The sequence below is a fragment of the Lutra lutra genome, chromosome 17 (genome assembly GCF_902655055.1).
Source record: "Lutra lutra chromosome 17, mLutLut1.2, whole genome shotgun sequence".
Classification (NCBI taxonomy): domain Eukaryota; kingdom Metazoa; phylum Chordata; class Mammalia; order Carnivora; family Mustelidae; genus Lutra; species Lutra lutra.
Window position 1 is genome coordinate 3,501,976 of NC_062294.1, and position 20,653 is coordinate 3,522,628.

Consider the following 20,653-nt stretch of genomic DNA (forward strand, 5'->3'; position numbering starts at 1 on the left):
GAGCACCGCTGTGACTGCAGAGTCGATTTTGGTCTGGTCTCCTGCGACCCCCCTGCAACCCCATTAGAGGGTCTGTGACTACCACTGTATCTCTCTTTTATTAAAATATTTTATTGATTTATTTCAAAGGAAGAGAGAGTGCAAGTGAGTGAGCACAGGGGGAGAGGCAGAGGAAGAAGGAGACTCCCCAGTGAGCAGGAAGGCCAACACAGGACTGGATCCCAGGACCCCAGGATCATGACCTGAGCTGAAGGTAGACGCTTCACCAGCTGAGCCACCTGAGCGCCTCTCCATCTTTCTTAGTGGAGACATTACTTGCTACTTCCACAGCTCAGAAAGGACATCTAGGGTCCATGGGGCACAACTTGGGGCTACCCCTTTGCTGTGCAGTATGGCAACCCTGATGATCACACCAGAAGCACATTCGCAGCAACCACAAGGCGAATGGCACACCCTGGAGTTGTGCAGTGTGCAACGTGCACAACCTTGCACAGCAACCTTGAGTACCTTCTTGATGTCCATCCCACTGACATCATGCTACAGGAAGACTTCTTTTTTTTTAACCACACCTACTCGCCACTGGAGCAGCTAAGCTTTGGGAAGATTCTGAACCTTGCCAAGTCTCCATGTCTGGGATGTGCTGTGCTGATTTGGAAACGTGGACCTGGGTCTTGGATACCAAGCCACACCCTTGCTTATCACCAGATGGTGCTGCTTGTCTCCCAAGGAGCGTGGCTGCACAAAGATAATTGTTCTGGAATGCTTGTTCCCATCCATTCGTGATGAGTTGGGAGTTTCCTCCTGCTGGATTTTACATCACGTGTGAGTGCGCCCATGAGAAAGGGATCTTGCTTTGATTAAAGGTTTAAGAATATCAGACAGAGCTGAGCCTGGGGGCTTGTCACCCTACAAGAGGAGGCTGTCCGACAGCCAGGTCTGGGTTGCACCCTTCTCTCCCCCAACCAGACACTTCTGGTCAGTCTAAGGTCTGCGCTTGCCTAAGCCCCAGCTGTCCCTACAGCCCCAGAGCCAAGCTCCCTATGATCAGCACGTGACCACATCCTAGGCGGGCGCTCTGAACCATGCGACAACCGCCTCTGGGAGGGAACCAGCAGAGTGGCCCCCCGTGTCCCCGAGAGCACCCTGTCCAGCCACCTGGCCTGGCACGAGGGCTCCTGCTGGGACAGCTTCCACCCCCAGCAAATACTGCTGTGTTTACATGCAAGATGTTTGCGGGGCATTGAGGGACAGAAATGGACCATGCTGGGTAGTTACCCTGCAAGGCAGCAGATGCTCACAGCCCCCTGGGCCTTCTGAGAGAGGCCTCTGCCCCAGTGAGCACTGGGGAGAGAGCCACCACTGCAGGGGGTGGGGAGAGTCAGTAGACAAATGGGGGTTCAGAGCTCTGGAGAAAGGAAGTGGCAGGACTGGGGGTGTGTGTGGGGGGCAGTGGGTGCACATGGATACGGGTCCTGTATACGTGTGCCTGTGAGTGTGTGTAAATGTATGTGTAAGAGAGTCCCAGGGCCCGTGTGCACATGGGTCTGTATGTGCGTGCCTGCGTGAGCCCCTCTGTGTGCGGTGCCTTCTCTGGCTCTGCGTGTGCGCCCGTGTGGCCCGGCTCTCATAGCCGTGTGTCCGCATGTGCTTGCCTCCCGTGCTGCCCGCCCTATGAGAGGTGGCAGGTGTGTAATAAACCATTAGTCTCTGTCACGTTTCTGAGCAGCATCAGTGGCCTCCCGGGGAGGAGCCTGACTCCAGGATGGCTCTCCAGGCAGGTCTCCAGCTGGGAAGCCGCCCACCCCCCTCCAGGCAGGGCTGCAGGCTGACAGGAGCAGCTGGCAGACGTGGGCCTTGGGCCCCTGCCCTGCCCCGGGCAGCCCCAGGGCTGGGGGGCTGGGCCTTGTGGGTGCCAGTCGGGGGTGGGGAGGCAACGGTCCCCCAGGGTCAGAGTTGCAGGCTACTACCTAGCACGGAGGCATGGTTGGGATCGGGGGGCAGGACAGCATCCTCGAGGACACTCCACCAGGTGCCTGAGAATCACAAGTCACAATGGCGCTGACTCCAGCCCCCACCTGCGAGCGGTCAGGGCCAGCCCCGCATTGGACCCTCTTCCGTCCCAGTTACACGGATTCCCACACCTGCCCTGTAAGCCAGGCCCTCTCAGCCTTCGCGCCCGTTTCTCAGATGAGGAGGGAGAGGCACGGCGTGGAAAAAGGCACATGTCTGGGGCTCTGATGTGCTGGGGGGCGGGAGACGGCTCCCCGAACAGCATCCCCGCCCACCACCTGCACACCCACCTGCCAGGGTCTGGGAACCCCTTGGAGGGCTGCATGGCCCGGGGGCCGCCAGAAAGCTGGATGAGTCCCTTGCCGAGAATGCTTCATGGATGCCCCAGAGGGCAGCCCAGGCCCTGAGGGGGGGGCAGGCCAGCTTCCCTCACCCCCCCATACCCGCCACCCCGTCGGCCAGCCTGGCTCCTCCCGGGCCACATAGGCTCACAAGCAGCACTTTCCGTGGGGCTCACAACCGGGGCTGGCGCGGGTCTCAGGACTCAGTCCCCTCTGGGCAGCAACACGCGGGGCACCTACAGGGACCCCCTCGGAGGGGGCTAAGGACAGAAATATGGCCTAAGGGGTTGCTCTAGGACCCTCCCCAGATAAGAACGCAGGAGCCCACTCACACCGACATCCTGCCAAATGGCCTGCCAGGGACCCACTCACGGCCCCCCGCCCCAGTCCCACAGGCCCCATCGTGAAAGCCTCAGGACGTCACCCAGGCAGGGACAGCCCCACTGTCATCAGGGAAAGTGCCAAGATGGGCGGACAGGGCCTCCGAGGCTGGTGCGGTGGCAGCGAAAGGCACACAGTGGCCTCGGCGGCCGCGTCTTCCTCCAGCCACACGCCCGGGCTCCCTCTGGCCGCACGGAGGCTCCCCCCGGGAGCGCTGCGGGCCAGGCCCCGGCGCATTCACGATGCAGAAGCCCAGGAACGGTGTGCGCGGCACGGGCGGAGAGGGGCTGCACACGGCATCGCGCGGGGCGTCAGGACGGCGCAGGGCAGCGACCACACAGACGGACCCGGGGTGCCGGGGAGGGCCGCCGGCCGTGACGCAGCTCAGACCCCCAGGAAAAGTACACAATCACGGTGCGGGCAAACACAGGTGTGCCGGAGAGAGCGGCGTGTGAGCGGGCGGGTCCGGGGTGGGGGGACGCGGGAGCAGGTGGAGGGCCCGTCTCCGCGGGCTCTGGAGATCCTGTACACCTGCTTTAAAGCGAACGCGCGAACACGACGGAATTACAGCTCACAGACTCAACACGCGGAGGCCGTCTGCAGGTCGCGGCCGACAGGGCGCTGGGAAGCAGGGGTTCCGATGGAACCACAAACTGACTTAATCCCTATGGAGTGTAAGAGCCAAACTCAAGGAAGGGAGACGCGGCCTCCAGGCTCTCCCCGAGGATGTGCTGACCATGGGGTGGAGATCCGTGCCTGAACTCAGTGCTGGGAGCCCCCCTCCCTGCTGGGGATGGCATGAGCCACACCAGCACCCAGAGACGGCAGAGTGCGCGGGTCTAACCTGTGCCGGGCAGGTCCGCTCCAGTCCCGGCCACGCTGCTCTGCAGACACCGGGTGGGTCCCGGCTCCTGGGCCATCCGGGGACCTCTGGGCGCGCTCTCTGCTGGGGCGCCTGGCCGGGGCTCAGGCTCCCTGGCGGGGACGTGGACGGCTGTCGATGCCTCGAGAGATGCAGACGTGACCTGGAAGGACAAGAGGGGACAGGGTGAGTCTTGAACATACTTGCCCGAGACGCTGGGTGCCACGCCTCCCCCATGATGGCCTGGCTTTGCCATCAGGGACTTGGCTGAGCTGGCTTGGGGCAGCGCAGGGCTGGGGGCTGGTCCCCAGGAGCCCCAGGGTGAGTGTCTTCTTTGCCCGGTGACCCCTGCCCTAGGACACCAGGCTGGCTGCTGGGCCGTGGGGCTCTACCCGCCGGCCCTGTTGCTCCCCAAGCCCCAGGCCTGCACGGAAGCTGGCATAACTACCTGCTGGTTAATCATGACTCCGATGATTAGCCCAGCGGATCTTTAGTTCACGCTACCGGGTGGTCTCCCCATCCCCCCAACCCCAGCCCCTTGTTCCAGTTCTTTCATTGTGGTGAAACGGGTGTACAATGGGTGGCATGAAGTACATTCACAATGAGCAACCATCGCCTCAACCCATTTCCAGAACTTTTTCCAGACCCCCTGACACTCACCGTCCTACTTCCTATCTCTATGACTCGGACTATCCTGGATGCCCCATCCTCTTCCCACATCTGGGCAAACTGAGGCTCAGAGAGGTGCCGGAGGAACCTGAGGTCGCAGAACTGCTCGACTCCTGGGCTGAGTCCCCCCACCAGTCAACAGGGCTTCGGGTCCTGGGCTCGCACCTCCAACCTCAGAGGCCCTGCCCTGAGGGGAGGCTGTGGGCCAGTCCCACCGGCCGGCGACCCCCCACCTCCCGACAACGAGCTCATCGGAAAGCAGCTTCATGTTGATCCAGTTGTTTTAGGGATTAGTGCCATAAAACCAAAGTGCCCTAAGAGAGATGGATGGCCCAGAATTCCCCGGTGAGCAGGGGCTCCGCCAGCACTCCCTGCGAGAGGCAGATACATTTACCGTTTGTTTCCGGAAATGCTTTAATTTATGGGATCCATATGGTGACACTGCCCAGACCACAGCCCCTGCAAATCCCATAGGCATGCTGGCGGCTTAGACTGGAGCCAGGAGGAGGCGGCACCTCAGCCCGGCACACTTAATGCCCTTGCTCGCTGGCCCAGGGGCCAGGGGCCCGTCGGCGTGGCAGGGACCCAGGAGCCCCATGTGTGTCTCATCTTGTCGGGCTCGAGCTACCCTTGCAATCTCATCCTGGGGAAAGAGGAGCAGGCTGCTGTGTCCATCGGTCATAGGTCGGCTTGTCCAGCCAGCCTGGGAACGCTCTGAGGGGTGGTACCTGGTCAAACCAGGAAGCGTTCTTGTAAACCCCCTGGGGTGGACTATGGGTGGGGGAGTGGAGGAGGGCAGTGGAGGCAGAGACTGGCTCTGACCCCTGCCCACAGGCTGGTGGAAGGGAGAGAGGGGAGGGCCCCCTTCCTGCTTCTCCTCCTGGAGCTGGGGTACCCAGGTCCTGCTGGGGGAAGGTGGTGGGGGGCCACCTCTAGGAGGTAGGGATGGCTTCCAGGATGGGGAGCGGTGGGCAGGAGGACCCCACTTATGATGTGCCATGCTTGACCCTCTCACCCACCATGTCACGCATCAGAACACAGAGACAAGAGGAGATAAAGTGGCTTGAGCTCTCAGCTGTGATTGGAGGCATTGGGATTTGAACCCAAGCGGTTGGGAGCAGACTCAGCTGTTAGAAAGCAAATGGAGGGGCGCCTGGGTGGCTCAGTGGTTAGAGCCTCTGCCTTCGGCTCAGGTCATGACCTCAGGGTCCTGGGATCGAGTCCCGCATTGGGCTCTCTGCTCAGCAGGGAGCCTGCCTCCTCCTCCTGTCTCTCTCTGCCTGCCTCTCTGCCTACTTGTAATCTGTCAAATAAATTAAAAAAAAAAATCTTAAAAAAAAAAAAAGAAAGCAAATGGAGGACATGGTTATTAAGTAGAGAAGAGCAGAGAGCAAAAGGGAATTTGACTAGGCAAGAGAGGTGCAGATGAAAAGCACTATAGAAGTTAGAAGATCTCTCTGGGCCTGGAGAAATCCAGGCAGTCTTCCTGGAAGAGGTGGAATTTGAACTAGGCCTTCCAAGGGAGCAGGTTTTGAAAGGGAGGGAGGACGGGGAGGGAAGAGAGATTTGAACCCTCATTCCTGAGGGGCCAGAAGAGTAAACCATGAACAAGGCACCAGGTAGGACAGAACATAGGGGGATGGCACAGTCTCAGTGCCACCAATGTCACATGGAGGGAACAGAGCTCTACCTTGCGAGATCAGATCTTTCAAAAGCAGCCTGCGAGGGACGCCTGGGTGGCTCAGTTGGTTGGACGACTGCCTTCAGCTCAGGTCATGATCCCGGAGTCCCAGGATCGAGTCCCACATCGGGCTCCCAGCTCCATGGGGAGTCTGCTTCTCTCTCTGACCTTCTCCTCGCTCATGCTCTCTCTCACTCTCTCTCAAATAAATAAATAAAATCTTTAAAAAAAAAAAGCAGCCTGCGAATCTACTTTCATTAATTCATTTTTATTTACTTTTTAAAGATTATTATTTATGGGGTGCCTGGGTGGCTCAGTGGGTTAAAGCCTCTGCCTTCAGCTCGGGTCATGATCCCAGGGTCCTGGGATCGAGCCCCGCATCAGGCTCTCTGATTAGCAGGGAGCCTGCTTCCTCCTCTCTCTCTCTGCCTGCCTCTCTGCCTACTTGTGATCTCTGTCAAATAAATAAATAAAATCTTTAAAAACAAAACTTTAAAGATTATTATTTATTTGGAAGGGGGAAGTGAGCATGTGGTAGGGAAGGACAGAAAGAGAGGGAGAGAGAGAACCTCAAGCAGACTCCTCACTGAGCATGGAGCCTGGTGCTGTGCTCAATCTCACGACCCTGAGATCATGACCTGAGCCAAAAGCAAGAGATGGATGCTTCCCAACGGAGACACCCAGTCACTCTGGGAATCCACTTTTCAAAACTGCACTCTCGTGATTATTAAATATCACTATCTAGTCACAACCTGTTAAAACAATGTGCGAACACACCCACAGCTGGTAGGTCTGTAACGTGGGGCAGTGGCTTTGGAGAGTGACTGGCGGCTTCTCAGAAGGTCAAACGTAGTGTCACCCAGTGACCCAGCAATTCCACTCCCAGGTCGACATCCCAGGGAACTGCAAACCCACGTCTGCAGAAACACTCATATGTGCGTGTTTGTAGCAGCCCTCGGTCCCAAGGGAAATGAACTGCGCCAGCAGCCCGCGTGACCCTGGAGGTGGGTCCTTCCCTGGTCGGGCCTCCAGATGTGTGTGCAGCCAGCCGGCGCCTTGAAGAGCCGGCTGCGAGGCCCTGAGTGGAGGACCTGGCTGAGTCGCGTGACGATAAACAGGTCGCTATGAGCTGCGAAATTTGTCATTGTTTGTTACGCAGCCGTGGATAGCTACTACAACCTGTAAAGTCTAGAAGAGTGCCCGGCCCGGATATAAATGTTCCTTGGCACACTATTGTGTGCCAGGAACACGACAGGAACTGGATGCCAGTCCCTCCCCCGTGCCAGCTCTTCCCTCCGCTGGTGACTATCCCTGGAAGTGAAAGGATTTCGCCCCCTTTCCTCCGGTGTTCACCCACAGCTGCTCAGGATCCTGGGGGACGGGGTTCCAGGGGATGATGGGCAAGGCCATCTGCCAACACGTGTGGCGCTGTGAATACGGATCTCACACCACACCCAGCTCGTCTCGGCCAGACAGATCATCACAGGGAGGTTAGGAGTCGCCTTTCCTCCGGCTTCAAAGCCACAGGTGTGACAATTCCTGCCTAACAGAAAGCAGGCCCTGAGCAGACACATTCATCGTGCCCTCTCTACCACAGCCGAGCGTTCCAAGCTCCCCAAGGAAGGTACTCTTAGGAGCGGGCCTGGGACATACGTTGTTCCCGGCCCCACGGAGCCTGGCAGCCGGCAGCGTCTCAGAACAGCCCACGGGGCCCCTGCAGATAGAGTGGGGTAATGGCTCTCGTTCCTTTCTTTCCCTGGACCAGGGCCGCTATGATTAAAGCGGTAGGCGGTTAGTGGGGGCAAGGCAAAAGGGGGCCCATTCCCAGAGATCTTTCAAATAAAAGGGGATTTGCAGCCCACCACTGAATTTCCTAATGGGATCTGGTATTGTTACACTTTCTCCAAGGAACAGAGTGATCGCTGGAGGAAACGGACTCCAGGCAAATTCAGGGGCCGTGGAGGAGGCGGATGACACATCCCTGCTCCAAAGGGGAAAACCATGCCACGGTGTTGTCAGCACCCAGGTTTGTTTGATTAATCTTATGGGTTCATGAGACCCCCCACCACAAGCCTGGGGACCCCGCTCAATTGTTTTTTAAAAACAGTCTTCCTGAGATATAATTCACACACCTCTCCAGCTCACCCATCTAAAGTGTACAATACGGCTTTGAATACATACACAAAATCATTCAACCATCACTAGAATCCATTTCAGAAATTTCTGTCGTCCCCAAAGGGAGCCCGACCTGCTGGCAGCCACTCCTCGTCCTTCCCCGACCCTGGCTGCCATGACCTCCTTGCTGTCTCTCTAGATCTGCCTGTTCTGGTGATTCACACACGCGGTCCCTAGGGCGGGCAGCGGCCTTCTTTCACTCGGCACGTTTCTCAGTCTTGTCCACATCGCGGGTGCCAAGCATGGATTTTTGAAAACCAGGGACGGTCCAGTCGGAGGGCCATGCTGCACCAGGATTTCCTCCCCTTGGCACCCTCTGCGGCAGAGCCGGTGGCCGCCTCCCTCCCAGGACCCAGCCAGACCCCAGCTCTCAGCCTCCCTGCGGCGGGTGGGCGCGCGCTGGGTCCTGGCCACTCTCCCCGGCTGGGAGATCTTGGCGGAGGGACCTCGCCGGGCTTCTGTTCCCTCTTCCACAAAAAGCGGCGGGGTGACAATGAATGTCTACTGCCCAGAGACACAGTGGAGAGAATCAGACACTAAATGTAGCCGGCACACAGTAAGTGCTCAAGAAACGGCAGCTAGTCTCGTGCCCTGCGGCATAAGCATCAGGAGTGAGAGCCAAAGGGGTGCCATGGCTGGGGGACCCCCACAAAGCCTGGAGGGTGCGTGTCGAGGAAGGCTTCACCGCTTTGGCCTCGGTGAGGGGCTCATCTGGGCTCTGGGGGGTCTTGGCCGCAGCCGGTAGAGCCACCTTCCAGGTCCCCTCACCTGCTGCTGGCCTGGAGCCCAGAGTCAATCAAGGGGGTCCCTGCAGGACCTGTGGCAGGGCCTGGGGCACAGGCCCCCCCACTTTCCCTCACACCCTGAATCTTATTTTAGTTCCACGTCGGCTCAGGATGCACTTCCGGAAGCCAGCTTTCCCAGCCTTGAATAAAGCAGATGCCGCTGCTTGTGGCTGCCGTAAGTAAGGCCGACAGGCAGTCACAACCCTCTGAGCTCAGTTTATGCTTCTGGGAAATGGGCTAGTAACACCTACCCGAGATTTACTGAGCACCGGCCATGTGTCAGGTGCCCACCAAGCTCCTGACGTCAGTAGCCCATTTAATCCTCCCAGCAGCCCTACCTTCACTCCAGCTGGGTAGAGGAGAACACGGAGGCACAGAGGAGTCAAGACAGCTGTCCAAGGTCACCCAGCAGTCATAGTCCCGGTGGAGAATAAGGCCAGCGGCTGAGTCCTCTGTCCAGAACCTGGACCCCACAGAGCTGGTCACAGAGGACTAGCAGGGCCCGAGGCCCACGCTTGCTGCCTGAGCAGCCGCACAGCCGCGCCGGACTGCGACCTCCAGCACCAAGTCCGTGCTGCGGGTAAACGCCATCGGGGCTGCCGATGGGTTGTGACTGATTTGTTTCAAGAACAAGGCCGGGAGGATGACACAGGGCGCACAGCTGCAGGAGAAGAGGAAGAGATGCCAGCATCCCGATGAGACCAAAGAACGCAGCTCTGCCTTCCCTGCGCCCCCAAGGAAAGATCGGGCACAGGCCAGAAGCCGAGTCTGGGGAGAACAGTTACTTCCCTCCCAAACGCTGATGACCGGAAATGCCTTGGCCAGGAGGCCGGGTGAGCAGGACCATGAGCACCTTCTGAGCCGGCCGGAGACTCTGGCTGCCAACTGCCGGGGGACGCGGAGGTCACGGGACTGCCGGGGAGGGAAATAAGGGGACACGGCCCAGCGCTGCCATGGGGGCGCCCCGTCCCCCTTTCCTGGCCTGCTGCAGCCTCCTCCAGAGCCCACCCACAGAGATAGCGTGCTCGACCCTCTGGTGGGATTCCCTGTTCCGCGCTTCGAGCTGGTGCATCAGAGGCCAAAAAACCCAGTATTTTACGCCCCTTAATTCCGGGTAATAGCTCCATAACGGCAAAGCAGGGAACTCCAAACACTGCAGTAAAGGGAATGATAAGGCTCTGGGTTGGGGGAGACCGGGCTGCCGAAGGCAGAGTCCCCGATAAGCAGACAGCTCGGGGGCTATTAAATGTGCGGCGCAGACCGGGCATAATTGGAAAGTTATTAGATGTGGAACACACGCGGCACCCAGTAAATGAGTAATCAGGGACTAATTAAGCTCACGCGACACAGCAGGTCGCACTGGAGAGGCTGGCTGGTGGCTGCCGCATCTGTGACAGCCATCAGGGGCCCTCGGCTGCGGCTCCGGGGGGGTCGGTGGCTCGGCCGGGGGTCTCCATCCGACTCTTCCCCACCTGAGTCCTCCCAGGTGCTCCCACCTCATAGGGGGCTGGAGGGGAGGAGGCATCGGGCTCATCCAGCCCTGAGCACTGCAGAAGCCCAAGGGGGGCGTGTGATCCAGGGCCCGGAAAAGCGAAATCAAGGCTTTGTGCCTGGCTTCACGTCTGGCCAGGTGACAAGTTCCTGCGACCACGTGAGGGGAGAGAAAGGGTCCTGCCTCTCCACCTGGATGATCTGGGCAGTCTGCACGGGCCACTGCCTGGAGCCCGGCCATTTCTTGGACACACTTGTGGACATCCCAGGGGCTCAGCTTCCCCATCTGCAAAGCGAGGGGGTGCCGAGACTCCCCCACAGCCAGAGCGGTCACGAGGATCCCCTCAGCCTAGCACAGGCCTGACACACAGAAAGCCCGAGAATGAGTTCGTTAAAGCAGGAAAGAGAGGGAGACAACGGATCCCAACCCCACCTGCCGTAAAGACAAATGCTCATGGAAACGAGAAAGTCCCTGGATCTGTTGGGGCCAATAAGTCTCCCGGTTCAGATGAAGCTGGGTGGGTTTCCAAGCCAGGAAGCCTGTGTCTCTGAAGGGCTAAGTGGAAGCTCCTGGGCCATGACCCCAGAGCGGGGGGGTGTGCTTGCCTACAGGGTCTGGCTGTTGCCACACGTGCATGGCACCTACAGAGGCCTGGCCTCTTGCTAGCTTTGCAGGCATTAGCCCATCAAGCCTTAGACAGCCCTGGGCGTGGGGAGGGCAGGAACGGTGAGGTCCCATTATACAGATGAAGAAATCAAGGCATAGAAAGGATAACTCGCTTGTGGTGCTTGGCCACACTGTGTGGGATGGCAGGTGGAGTGAGACGTCTCTGAGAGCCTTGCTGGAAAGCCAGAGTCTGCCGTGAACAGCATCCAGAGCCCCAGGAGACACACCTGGGTGGGGCAGGTGCGGCCAGGAAGGGTGGGGTCACAGGGGAGGCGGCAGGATATCTGGGCAGAAGGCAGGCAGTGGGAACTGGCCAGAGGCAGACATGGCTAGCTTTTGCAGTGCTTAGGGCTGAAAGGAACATTCTAGAAGGCATGTCCCTCGCTCATGTCAAGGCATGTCCCTGTTCCCTCAGGCAGGCCTCTTAGTCAGGTGACTCCCTCTCATGGCCTGGGACAGGGCAGAAAGTGGCACAGAGTTTACTGCTTCCAGGGGGCGAGAGCCTCCCCACAGCTTGCAGGCAGCAGAGGGAGCTGTTGGTGAATCCCATCCAGGCCCAGGCAAGAGCCCTCAGGGACGTGGAGGCCCCTGAGTCCTTGGAATCAACGTGGGAGGGCCCCGTCCTAGAGGCCGGCATGGGGAGCTAGCCTGTCTCTGACCATCTACAGCCTGACACCCCAGCTCTATGGGAGTCCTCCCCTCCCCGCCTTGCTGCGGCCCACTGTGCTCGTGCATCTCCTCCCACCTCCCAGGGAGCGAGCCTCCTGCCAGGCACTGGACACAGCCCCGTCCGCTCCATTCCCAGCCACGCGTCCATCTGAGTGATCTTTGCAAAACACCCATCCTGCTTGCATAATCCCTCTACCGAAGTTCTGACCCGGCACAAGGCATCCAAGAGCTGTGTGATTTGGCCCAACCTAGCTTTTCACGTATCTGTCAAACCTCTTATCCATCCACCCCATCTGCCTATCCAACAAACCATACCTCCACCCACTTGTCTATCTGTCCATCCATCATTCACCCACACATCCGTCCGTCCGTCCGTCCGTCCATCCATCCATCCATCCATCCACACATCCATCCATCCATCTGTCCAACAAACATTTATTATGTACCTCCTTCCTGCACTATGCCTGGGATACAGCAGCAAACAAAACAGTTAAAAATTCCTGTCTTTAAGGAGCAGACAGACATTCTGGTTGGGTAGACACATTCCCATGTCAGTTGGTGGGAGATGCCGGGAAGACAAAAGGGAGAAGAGAATAGGGAGGAGGGCTGGTGAGTAGAGACAGAGTTTTCTGTGGGCCGTCCCTATCAGCAGGGGACATTTATGCACAGTCTTGAAGGAAACAAGGGAGCTAGCCATGGAGATAGATATGTGGGGGAGGCTGTTGCAGGTAGAGGGAACAGTAAACACGACAGCCCTGAGGTAGGAGCATGTATGCAAACCTCTTCTTAAAAGGTCAAATAATGACTATTTCCAGCTTAAGGACCACATAGGCTCTGTTGAACCTACTCGATATTGCCATTGAGGCCCTAAAGCAGCCCTGGACAATGTGAAAATAACAGGGTGTGGCTGTTCCAATAAAACTGTATTTATGGACACTGAAATTTGAATTGCATATCACATCATGAAATATATTTCTTCCTTTGTTTTTGTTTTTGTTTTTGCAGTTTAAAGAATGTAAAATGCATTTTTGTTTCACGAGCTATACCTAAACAATCAGGCTGCCTGATGGATACAGCCCGTGGGCCAGAGTTTGCTGACCTCCGTTCTAGGAGCAGTAAGGAGGCCTGCAGGGCTGGAATTGGTGGGGAAGGGGGTGTACCATTTGCTGCTCCTTCTAAAAGGAGCGGGAGAAGGGTCTGTAGGAGGAGGGGAGCTGAGCCCTGACTCAGAGCAGAGGCAAGGCGAGGAGAGATGGGATGGTGGGGCTGCGGGGCACACACGCTGGCTATCTCACTCAACATGTCCTCAGTACACACTGCGGATGCAGGTGCACCCGCACCACGGAGCCCACCCCCCCGCACCCCCTCCATTCTCTCCTCCAGGCATCCCACAGGGGCTCAGCACAGCTGCAGAAACCATCTCGTCTGCTTCAAATCCCAGCTCACTGCCTAAGAGCCACGAGCCCTCAGGCAAGTGACTCTACTTTTTTGAGCCTTGGTTTTCCCATCTGTAAATGGTGAAGGTTCCCCAGTGCAGAACCCTCAGTTCAAGGTTCTAGGAGGAAGCAATATAGGGGTCGGCTTAAGAGCCCCTGTTGGTGTCCAGGAGGCCCCCTCCCACCCTGTGATGCTCTGTGCCTCTCTCCTGCTTGAAAGGTCGCCCCCTCAGATCCTCTGCCTCCTCCTTGGCTAAGGGAGTGTCCCCTTCTGTGGTCTCTGCCCCCAGCTCCCCTCCCCGGGCAGAGCTGGACCTGCTGACAGCCCAGTTCCATTTGTGTCCTCATCCTACTGCCCAGACGCAGGCCTCACACATCCGCCCTAGACTGTCGCCCTCCCCGCAGATGGCACTCGGTCACCCCAGGCCCTGGCATGAGGTCCCCAACCCAGCAGCTAGAGGAGACATCCGAGTTATGGAAGGAGCCATGTGGAACACTAAGGCCAGGGTTCCAGGCACATGGAACATCCCTGAGGAACAGATGCAAAGGCCCTGAGGCAGAAGAGTGCCTAGTGTGTCTGAGAACCAAAGAGCAAGGGGCCCTGTGTGGCCAGAGAGGATCAAGGGAAGCAGTGGGGTCACATTTTAGAGAGTCCAAGGTCCTTCCTTCTTTTTTTTTTTTTTTTAAGATTTTATTTATTTATTTGACAGAGAGAGATCACAAGCAGATGGAGAGGCAGGCAGAGAAAGAGAGAGAGGGAAGCAGGCTCCCTGCTGAGCAGAGAGCCCGATGCGGGCCTCGATCCCAGGACCCTGAGATCATGACCTGAGCCGAAGGCAGCGGCTTAACCCACTGAGCCACCCAGGCGCCCAAGGTCCTTCCTTCTCATGGTGCCTGACTCAGGAGGCGGGAGGCCAATCCCCGCAGGTTCAACTGCTCCCTGTGTCCCCACACCAGGCTCGCAGCCCAGCACGGCCCTATCCTGGCCCCTGCCTGCTGTGTTCAGAGTGTGCACCTGCCCTCACTGATACTCCCTTCAGGTTTGCAAACACCCCCCATCCGTGAATGAGGCCGCCAAGCCCCCATTTACCCAGCCCGGTGATGCTCCCATGCATGCGCCCCCTGGCATCCCCTCCTTTCTTGCCCTGAGCCAGGGCGCTCCATGGGTTCATCAGCCATAACTGTTACGCTGTGCTCCCTGTTCCAATGTGGATCAGAGATGTTGAGCAACCTGGCGAACGCCACACAGCCAGAAGAGGGGCAGACGCCCACCGTGGGGCATCTAAATGATCACGAAGACAGACGTGGAGGAGAGAGTGAGGTGGGGGGTGTGTGCCCTGGGCTCTGGGGGGCTCATCTCCACCCCGTGCCGCCCCCACAAGCGCCCTGCCCGCAGCAGGTGAACATGACATAATTACCGTGGAGGGAACCAGGCCGTCTCACCCCAGGCAGTCGGTTTATCAAGTGCTGACAGTGCATTAGCTAAGTGATCACCAGACTATTAATTTTTTCCCCAGCCCTTGCCAGGGGTATTACAGTGAAAAATGGCAGCTTAACCGCAGGGAAATTCTTCAGGGTGACAAAAATAAAAATAGCTCTAATTGAAGTTGATAGAAATTATACCCTTTAAAAACACACGTCGGGGTGCACCGGCTACAATGTGAATTAACACCGGGGCAGGGTTTCTGTCACAGGATCACGGAAACACAGTGACAGCCGCTGCAAACAGCCTCGCGGGACACTGCATCCGCTTGGTGGCAGCTCGGCCGAGTCCCACCCACGGTGCCGGGTGGCAGGAAGGGCTGGAGGCTGATGCCCACCGGCCTGCGGACGCCGCGGCGCCTGCCCCCCCCCCCCGCCCCGGTCCCCGCATCGAGGGACAGAGGCAGCCAGGGGACATCCCGCAGGCCCCAGGACAGACCGGCAGACCCAGAAGCCTGGCCTCCAGCAGGAGGCCCTGCACGCTAAAGCCAGAGGCCAACCCAGTTCCCACGCGATCCTGACAGAGGTCCCGGGACCAGGCAGCCACCGGCCTCTCCGCGGCCGGAAAGGTTTGAACGGAGCGACCGAGCGAATTATAAAGGCAACGGCAATAAAATAATAATAAACACGGGTAGCATCTGCTTGGGGCTCCGCACCGTTTTTAAGTACTTTCCACGTATTTTAATTCACTTAATCCTTGCAACAACCCGTGAGGTAGACATTGTCAGTATCACGATCGTTTTCCAGACGAGGACACGAGTCTGGAGGCCCGGAGGGGCTGGGGAGCCAGCCTGGAGGGATAACGGGGCTCAGGGGCCTCCAGAGCTGCCCCACCCGCCTCTGCACCCCACGCGGGGGGAGGCCCATCCCCCGCCAGCAGCCACACGGCACGCCCTGCTCAAGGCTGAGTCCGAACACGGGCGGCGGTGTGGACGGCGGCGCCCAGGGCTGGGCCCACACGCTTACACGGACTCACACAATTTATTCCCATGTTGGTTTCTCCCTCACCTGTCGGGACTGGAAGGTTCCCCTGAGCTCCCAGTCTGTGCCCCGAGTCGTGCCCAGTATGCACGGGGCCGGGGGAGGGGGCGGAGAACAGGACAGACCCGGTCACTCACGCTAGACTCTTTCTCAGTCCCGGCCCTGTGCCAGGCATGGCTCCAGGCGCTGGGGGGTCGGCGGCGAGCCAGACGGGAAGGTTCCGGAAAGACAGACAGTAGCACAGCCGCTCGCTCGGGGTCCACAGGCAAACAAGAAAGCCAGGCCTCGCAAATGAATCTCCACACACAGTCTCGTGGTGTAAAGACACCATCTGGGACTCTAAGACTCCGACCAGCAAAGGACTTTTAAGTTTATTCCTTTAAAGGGAAGAATAAAGGAAAAGATTAGAAGAAGCTCCCGTTCTGTCGCTTTCTCTCCACACGCAGGTGCGCACACCCAGGCCCGGGGGAGGAAGAGGGAAGGGGCACTGAGAAGCCAGCGATACTGGGCGATTTCACCACTGTCCCCCCTGAAAAGACCCGAGGGACGCAGGTGGCCCGAGGTGTCCTGGCTGAGGCGGGAGGGCACAAGATGGACTCCAGGAGAGCGAACGCGCCCGAGGGGGCCTCATGGTCCCACAAGGGGCTGGTGCTGCTCATGACGGCCCCAGGGCCACCTCGGGGCCCAGGCACGCAGCTGCGACCTCGCGGGAACGCCTGCCGGACTGCCCAAACCAGCGGCGCTGCTGGGATGAGCTGGTCGGCTCCCGCGGCTGGGGGCCAGACTGCGCTCGGCACGACCCCATCCGGTTCTCCAGCAATGGCATCGCTCTCCGTTCGAGCTCAGGTGGCTTCAGCCACGGACTCCTTCACCGTGGGCTGCGTGGCCCCGGGGAAGTTCCTAAGCCTCTCCGGGCGCCTGTGTCCTGCTTTGTAAAATGGTCCTGACAGTAGCCACCTCACGGGGAAAAAACAAATGGCCTCAGACACACAGGCTGGTCCTCAGGACCTGAGCAATGAAGCCTCGATGAGGGGCGCCTGGAGGGCTCAGTTTAGCCGTCTGCCTTCGGCTCGGGTCATGATCCCAGGGTCCTGGGATGGAGCCCCGCGTCGGGTTCCCTGCTCAGGGAGAAGCCTACTTCTCCCTCTCCCACCCCCCACTGCTTGTGTTTCCTTTCTTACTGTGTTTCTCTCTGCCAAATAAATAATAAAATCTTTAAAAAAAAATGCTAAAGTCGAGATGATCTTACATCTCCTTACAGCAACCCCTAAGACAAGTATCCAGCATCATCTGACAAACGTGCCAAGCGCCGTTCAAACGCTTTATAAAGCATCTTAACTTGCTTGATCTTCACACGCCCATCGGGTAGCTTCCACCATTACACAACCATTTTGTGGATGAGAGGACTGAGGCCCAGAGGGGGTGAGTCAGCCACCCCAGATCACACAGTATGCTCTGCCCCCAGATGTTGTCATGCTGTCATCCTTGGTCTGACTGTCTGACCTCCACACGAAACTGTCCCCCAGAGCAGCCCGAAAGTCCAGAGGGCCCTCGGGTAGCCCCCATCCTACAAAAGAGGCTGAAGGACTTAATACAGACACTGGCTTTGAAGTGAAGAGAGACGCAGAGGGAGGGGAGTCTGGAGCCTCGGACGGGTAAACCCCTGATGTTTCAGCCCCTGGGAAGAAGGGCGGGTGAGAATCCAGTGGGAGGGGGTGATAAGGCCCGTGGGTGTTCTCCCAGGGCCCAGTGACCAGTGACCGGGGCGGGTCCAAGCTCCTAGAAGCAGGAGGCTTCAGAAGCAGGAAGGGTCCATTTTCCAGATCTCTATTGTGATACCAGTTTCTTTAGACCACATGGAAAAAGGAAAACCACCACGGAACGCTGGAGAGGTGCAGGCAGAGGGCCGAGTGACCAGGGACAGCGCCGGTGGCCGGGTGGGGCCAGGAGCGGGCTTTGCGCATTCTCCGTCTCCCGGCAGAGAGCAGCGAGAGCGTAGATGCTTCCGGCGCCCCCAGAGCTCCGCGGTGAGAAGAACCGGAATGGTCGTCCGCCCCATGCTTCTCAAACTCTGGGATGTGTCCCACATGAGAACGATTTTTAAAAAGGAATCAGCACGGGATAAAATACTGGTGTGCACAGCAAGGAGGAAAGGTCTTGAAACCGTTTCAAGTACTGATGCACGCACGCAGCATGAGATCGGGGCTCCCAGACCCCCTGCCTGGGCCCTGGATAAACGTCGCCCCCCAGTTCCGCCCCTCCCCAGGTGTCCCCAAGTACAAGGACGAGGAGCCTGTGGTCATGCCCCCAGCACCAGGACCCCAGGTGTCCCTGCATATAGGCCCAACTCCACGTCCAGAGCTGGGCAGGCGTCCCTCCTGTCCGTCCTCCGAGGGGGTCTGTCATGCCCGAGAGCCCGTCCGTCCTGGGGTGGGGGGACGGCAGGCAAAGGGCAGCCCGGGCGAAGCAGCCTGGGTGTTCACATGAGCCAGGGCCCCTGGGACCCTACAGTGGCCAGACAAGAAGAGACGGCAGCAGGCCCAAGTCTCTGTCCTCTCCCCTGACCCTCCGATGCAGGGCAGCCCTGGGCTGTGTGTGTCTGTGGCTGTTCATGCATGTGTCTGTGTCAGTGTGCATATGTGTGCATGTCTGTGGGTGCACACACGAGTGCCTGCGTGAGTGTGCATGCCTGCGGGTGTGCACGCACGTGTGTCTGTGTGGGTGTGCACATGTGTTTGGACATGTGTGTGTGCACCCTGGGAGCACACGTAGATGCGCACACGTGGTAGTTTTCTTTTAAAGATGTTATTTTAAAGCAATCCCTCCACCGAACTGGGGCTCGAATCCACAACCCCGAGACCCAGTCACTGGCCCCACGGATGGAGCCAGCTGGCCCTCCGCGGGAGACTTGTGTGCGGCTGCAGACGAGCACGCACACGCTTCGTGCATGCTGGGCTGCGACGCTCGGTCCTGTCCAGTAGCTCGGTCTAGCGGGTTAGAGAGGGTCATCCTGTCCGACTCGTTCACCAGGGTGGGTGGCTGGAGCTCCTGTGGCGGCTCTGCCCCTCCCCCAAGGATCGCCCCTTAGTGTCAGCGCCTGGGAAACTCTTCAGTCTGACACTCAGAACAAATCCTTGCTAACCCGCTGGCTCAGAGCCAGGCTTCATAAACGTTTGTTGAATGAATAACAGAGGGAAGGGGAAAAAGCTCCAGTCCCAGTAGATGAGCCCCCCAGAACCACAGAGTCCCACAAGAAGGGTTAGTGGTTGTAGCCAAAGAGCCCCTGGCGACCACCAAGGCCCACGGCGCAGCCCAGAGACTTCCGGAAGGACCCCGGCTGGTACCAGTGCCACAGCTAGGCCCCCTGCCCTGTTCCGTCCCAGCTCCGAGATGCTGGGGTCCCAGAACGCTGGGTCCCCCTCATCCAGCGCCCCAAGCCCTGCCTGGCTGTTCTCCTCTCATAGCCCCTGGCCCCCCACTGCCAGAATCCCTCCACCCCAGCCCAGAGTATGCTAGGGGCTTCTGCAAGGCTGGAGGTGAGCAGATAGCTAACCTGTTCGTGGGTCGTGGCTTCCTTTCTTTGGGCCTCAGGATCCCCAGCTCTGAAGCCGGCATGGTGCCTCCTCCTGGGCCTCTCCTGGCTTTCTGGCTCAGGCGTTATGATGACTGGCGCCGGTGCTGGAGCAGAGCACGGGACGGCCGGGGGCTCCACGCCTGAGCAGGGGAGCCTGGGCATCAGAGACGCAGCCTGAGGCGCACGTGTTTTAAATTCCCACGTGGATTATTCAGGACACCTGGTGGGGCTGATGGGAGATGAAGAGGAACTAAAGCCCCCAGAGCCTTCCCTGGGCACGGAGGTTCACCAAGAGGGGGTGCCCTGAGGATGGGTCCGTGCACAGAAATAAGGCACAGCCCCCAGGAGGCGGCCTGCAGGCGGCCTCGGGCGGGGACCGCAGCGGGGGCTTCAGGCCAGGACAGAGTCCGGTTTCTGGTTGGCGAACACGCATGCTCACAGGGAGGCCTTATCCTATGGCCACGGAGCCACGCTATGTACCCATGGAGGCGCTGCTGGACGTCCTGAAGGAGTCAGAGCACCAGAGGGGACCAGGTGTCCTTGCTGCTCTGTTCTTGTCACGGTGGCATCTCAGGCCGGTCCCCAGAGCGAAGGGCTCACAGCCCCACTTTACAGGTCAGGAAGCTGAGGATTGGAGGGAAGGCAGCCCCTGGGGCTCTGCAGCCCTGGGTTGGGGGACAGGAGCCAGACACGAACGCTGGGGCATATAGCTCCCTGTCCCTGGCGACGCCACCCACACCCCAAGAAACAGGTACCCCAGCTTCTTTGGGAACCTGGGGGGCCCAGCCCGGCCTGCACCTCCCGAAGCTCAGAGGCCCAGGTGGGCATCTGCTCAGCCCAGCGGGGAGCCTGCCAAAGTGCCAGAGCGCTGGGTCCTTGCTGATTACTCATTTTTGCTAGATCAAAGGCCTCATTGATTAAAAAGCGGATTGAACCTGCCTGCTTGCCTCCCTGGAAACAGGGCTAAGACCGTAGACCCTCTGCCTCTGGGGCCTGCCCTCCTCCTGTCCAGCTTCGTGGCGGGCCTGTGGCCATGGCGGCCTGCCAGCAGGCCAGCACTGGGCCAGCTCAGGGGGGCTCACCCACACCCCGTGTCTGGACAGTGCTGGGGGGCTGGCTGGGCTCAGGGGAGGGCAGGGGGCTCCAGGAAGGGGTCCTACCACCTCTGAGCCTCGAACCCCACCCTCTGGTCGGGATGCCAGGTGAGATCAGGCACCGAACTGCCAGCCCAGGCCTGGGAGGATGGCGACGGGATGAAGGCAGAACGGGCCCTTCAACTGGGGGCCATGGGCCATGTGGGGGTCCCACCAGCCACCCCTACGCAGTCCCTCCGCCCACCAAGGCCCTGTCCCCACGGACGAGCCTGGAGGATGGAAGACAGTGCTGAACCCCAAGGAGAGCCCCATCGTGTGGATGGGCACAAGCCGGGGCAGGGGGTGTCAATAGGGG

General features: G+C 59.0%; 1 protein-coding gene across 8 annotated transcripts in view; it reads right to left on the bottom strand.

The window, feature by feature from the left end:
- GSE1 (Gse1 coiled-coil protein) overlaps positions 1–20,653 on the bottom strand; it is a 390,643-nt gene that overhangs the window by 244,091 nt on the left and 125,899 nt on the right. For all 8 annotated transcript variants that reach the window (XM_047710210.1, XM_047710208.1, XM_047710212.1 and 5 more), the window contains exon 2: positions 3,577–3,757. In XM_047710210.1, coding sequence (XP_047566166.1) covers positions 3,577–3,757 — 181 coding nt within the window. The remainder of the gene's footprint in view (positions 1–3,576; positions 3,758–20,653) is intronic.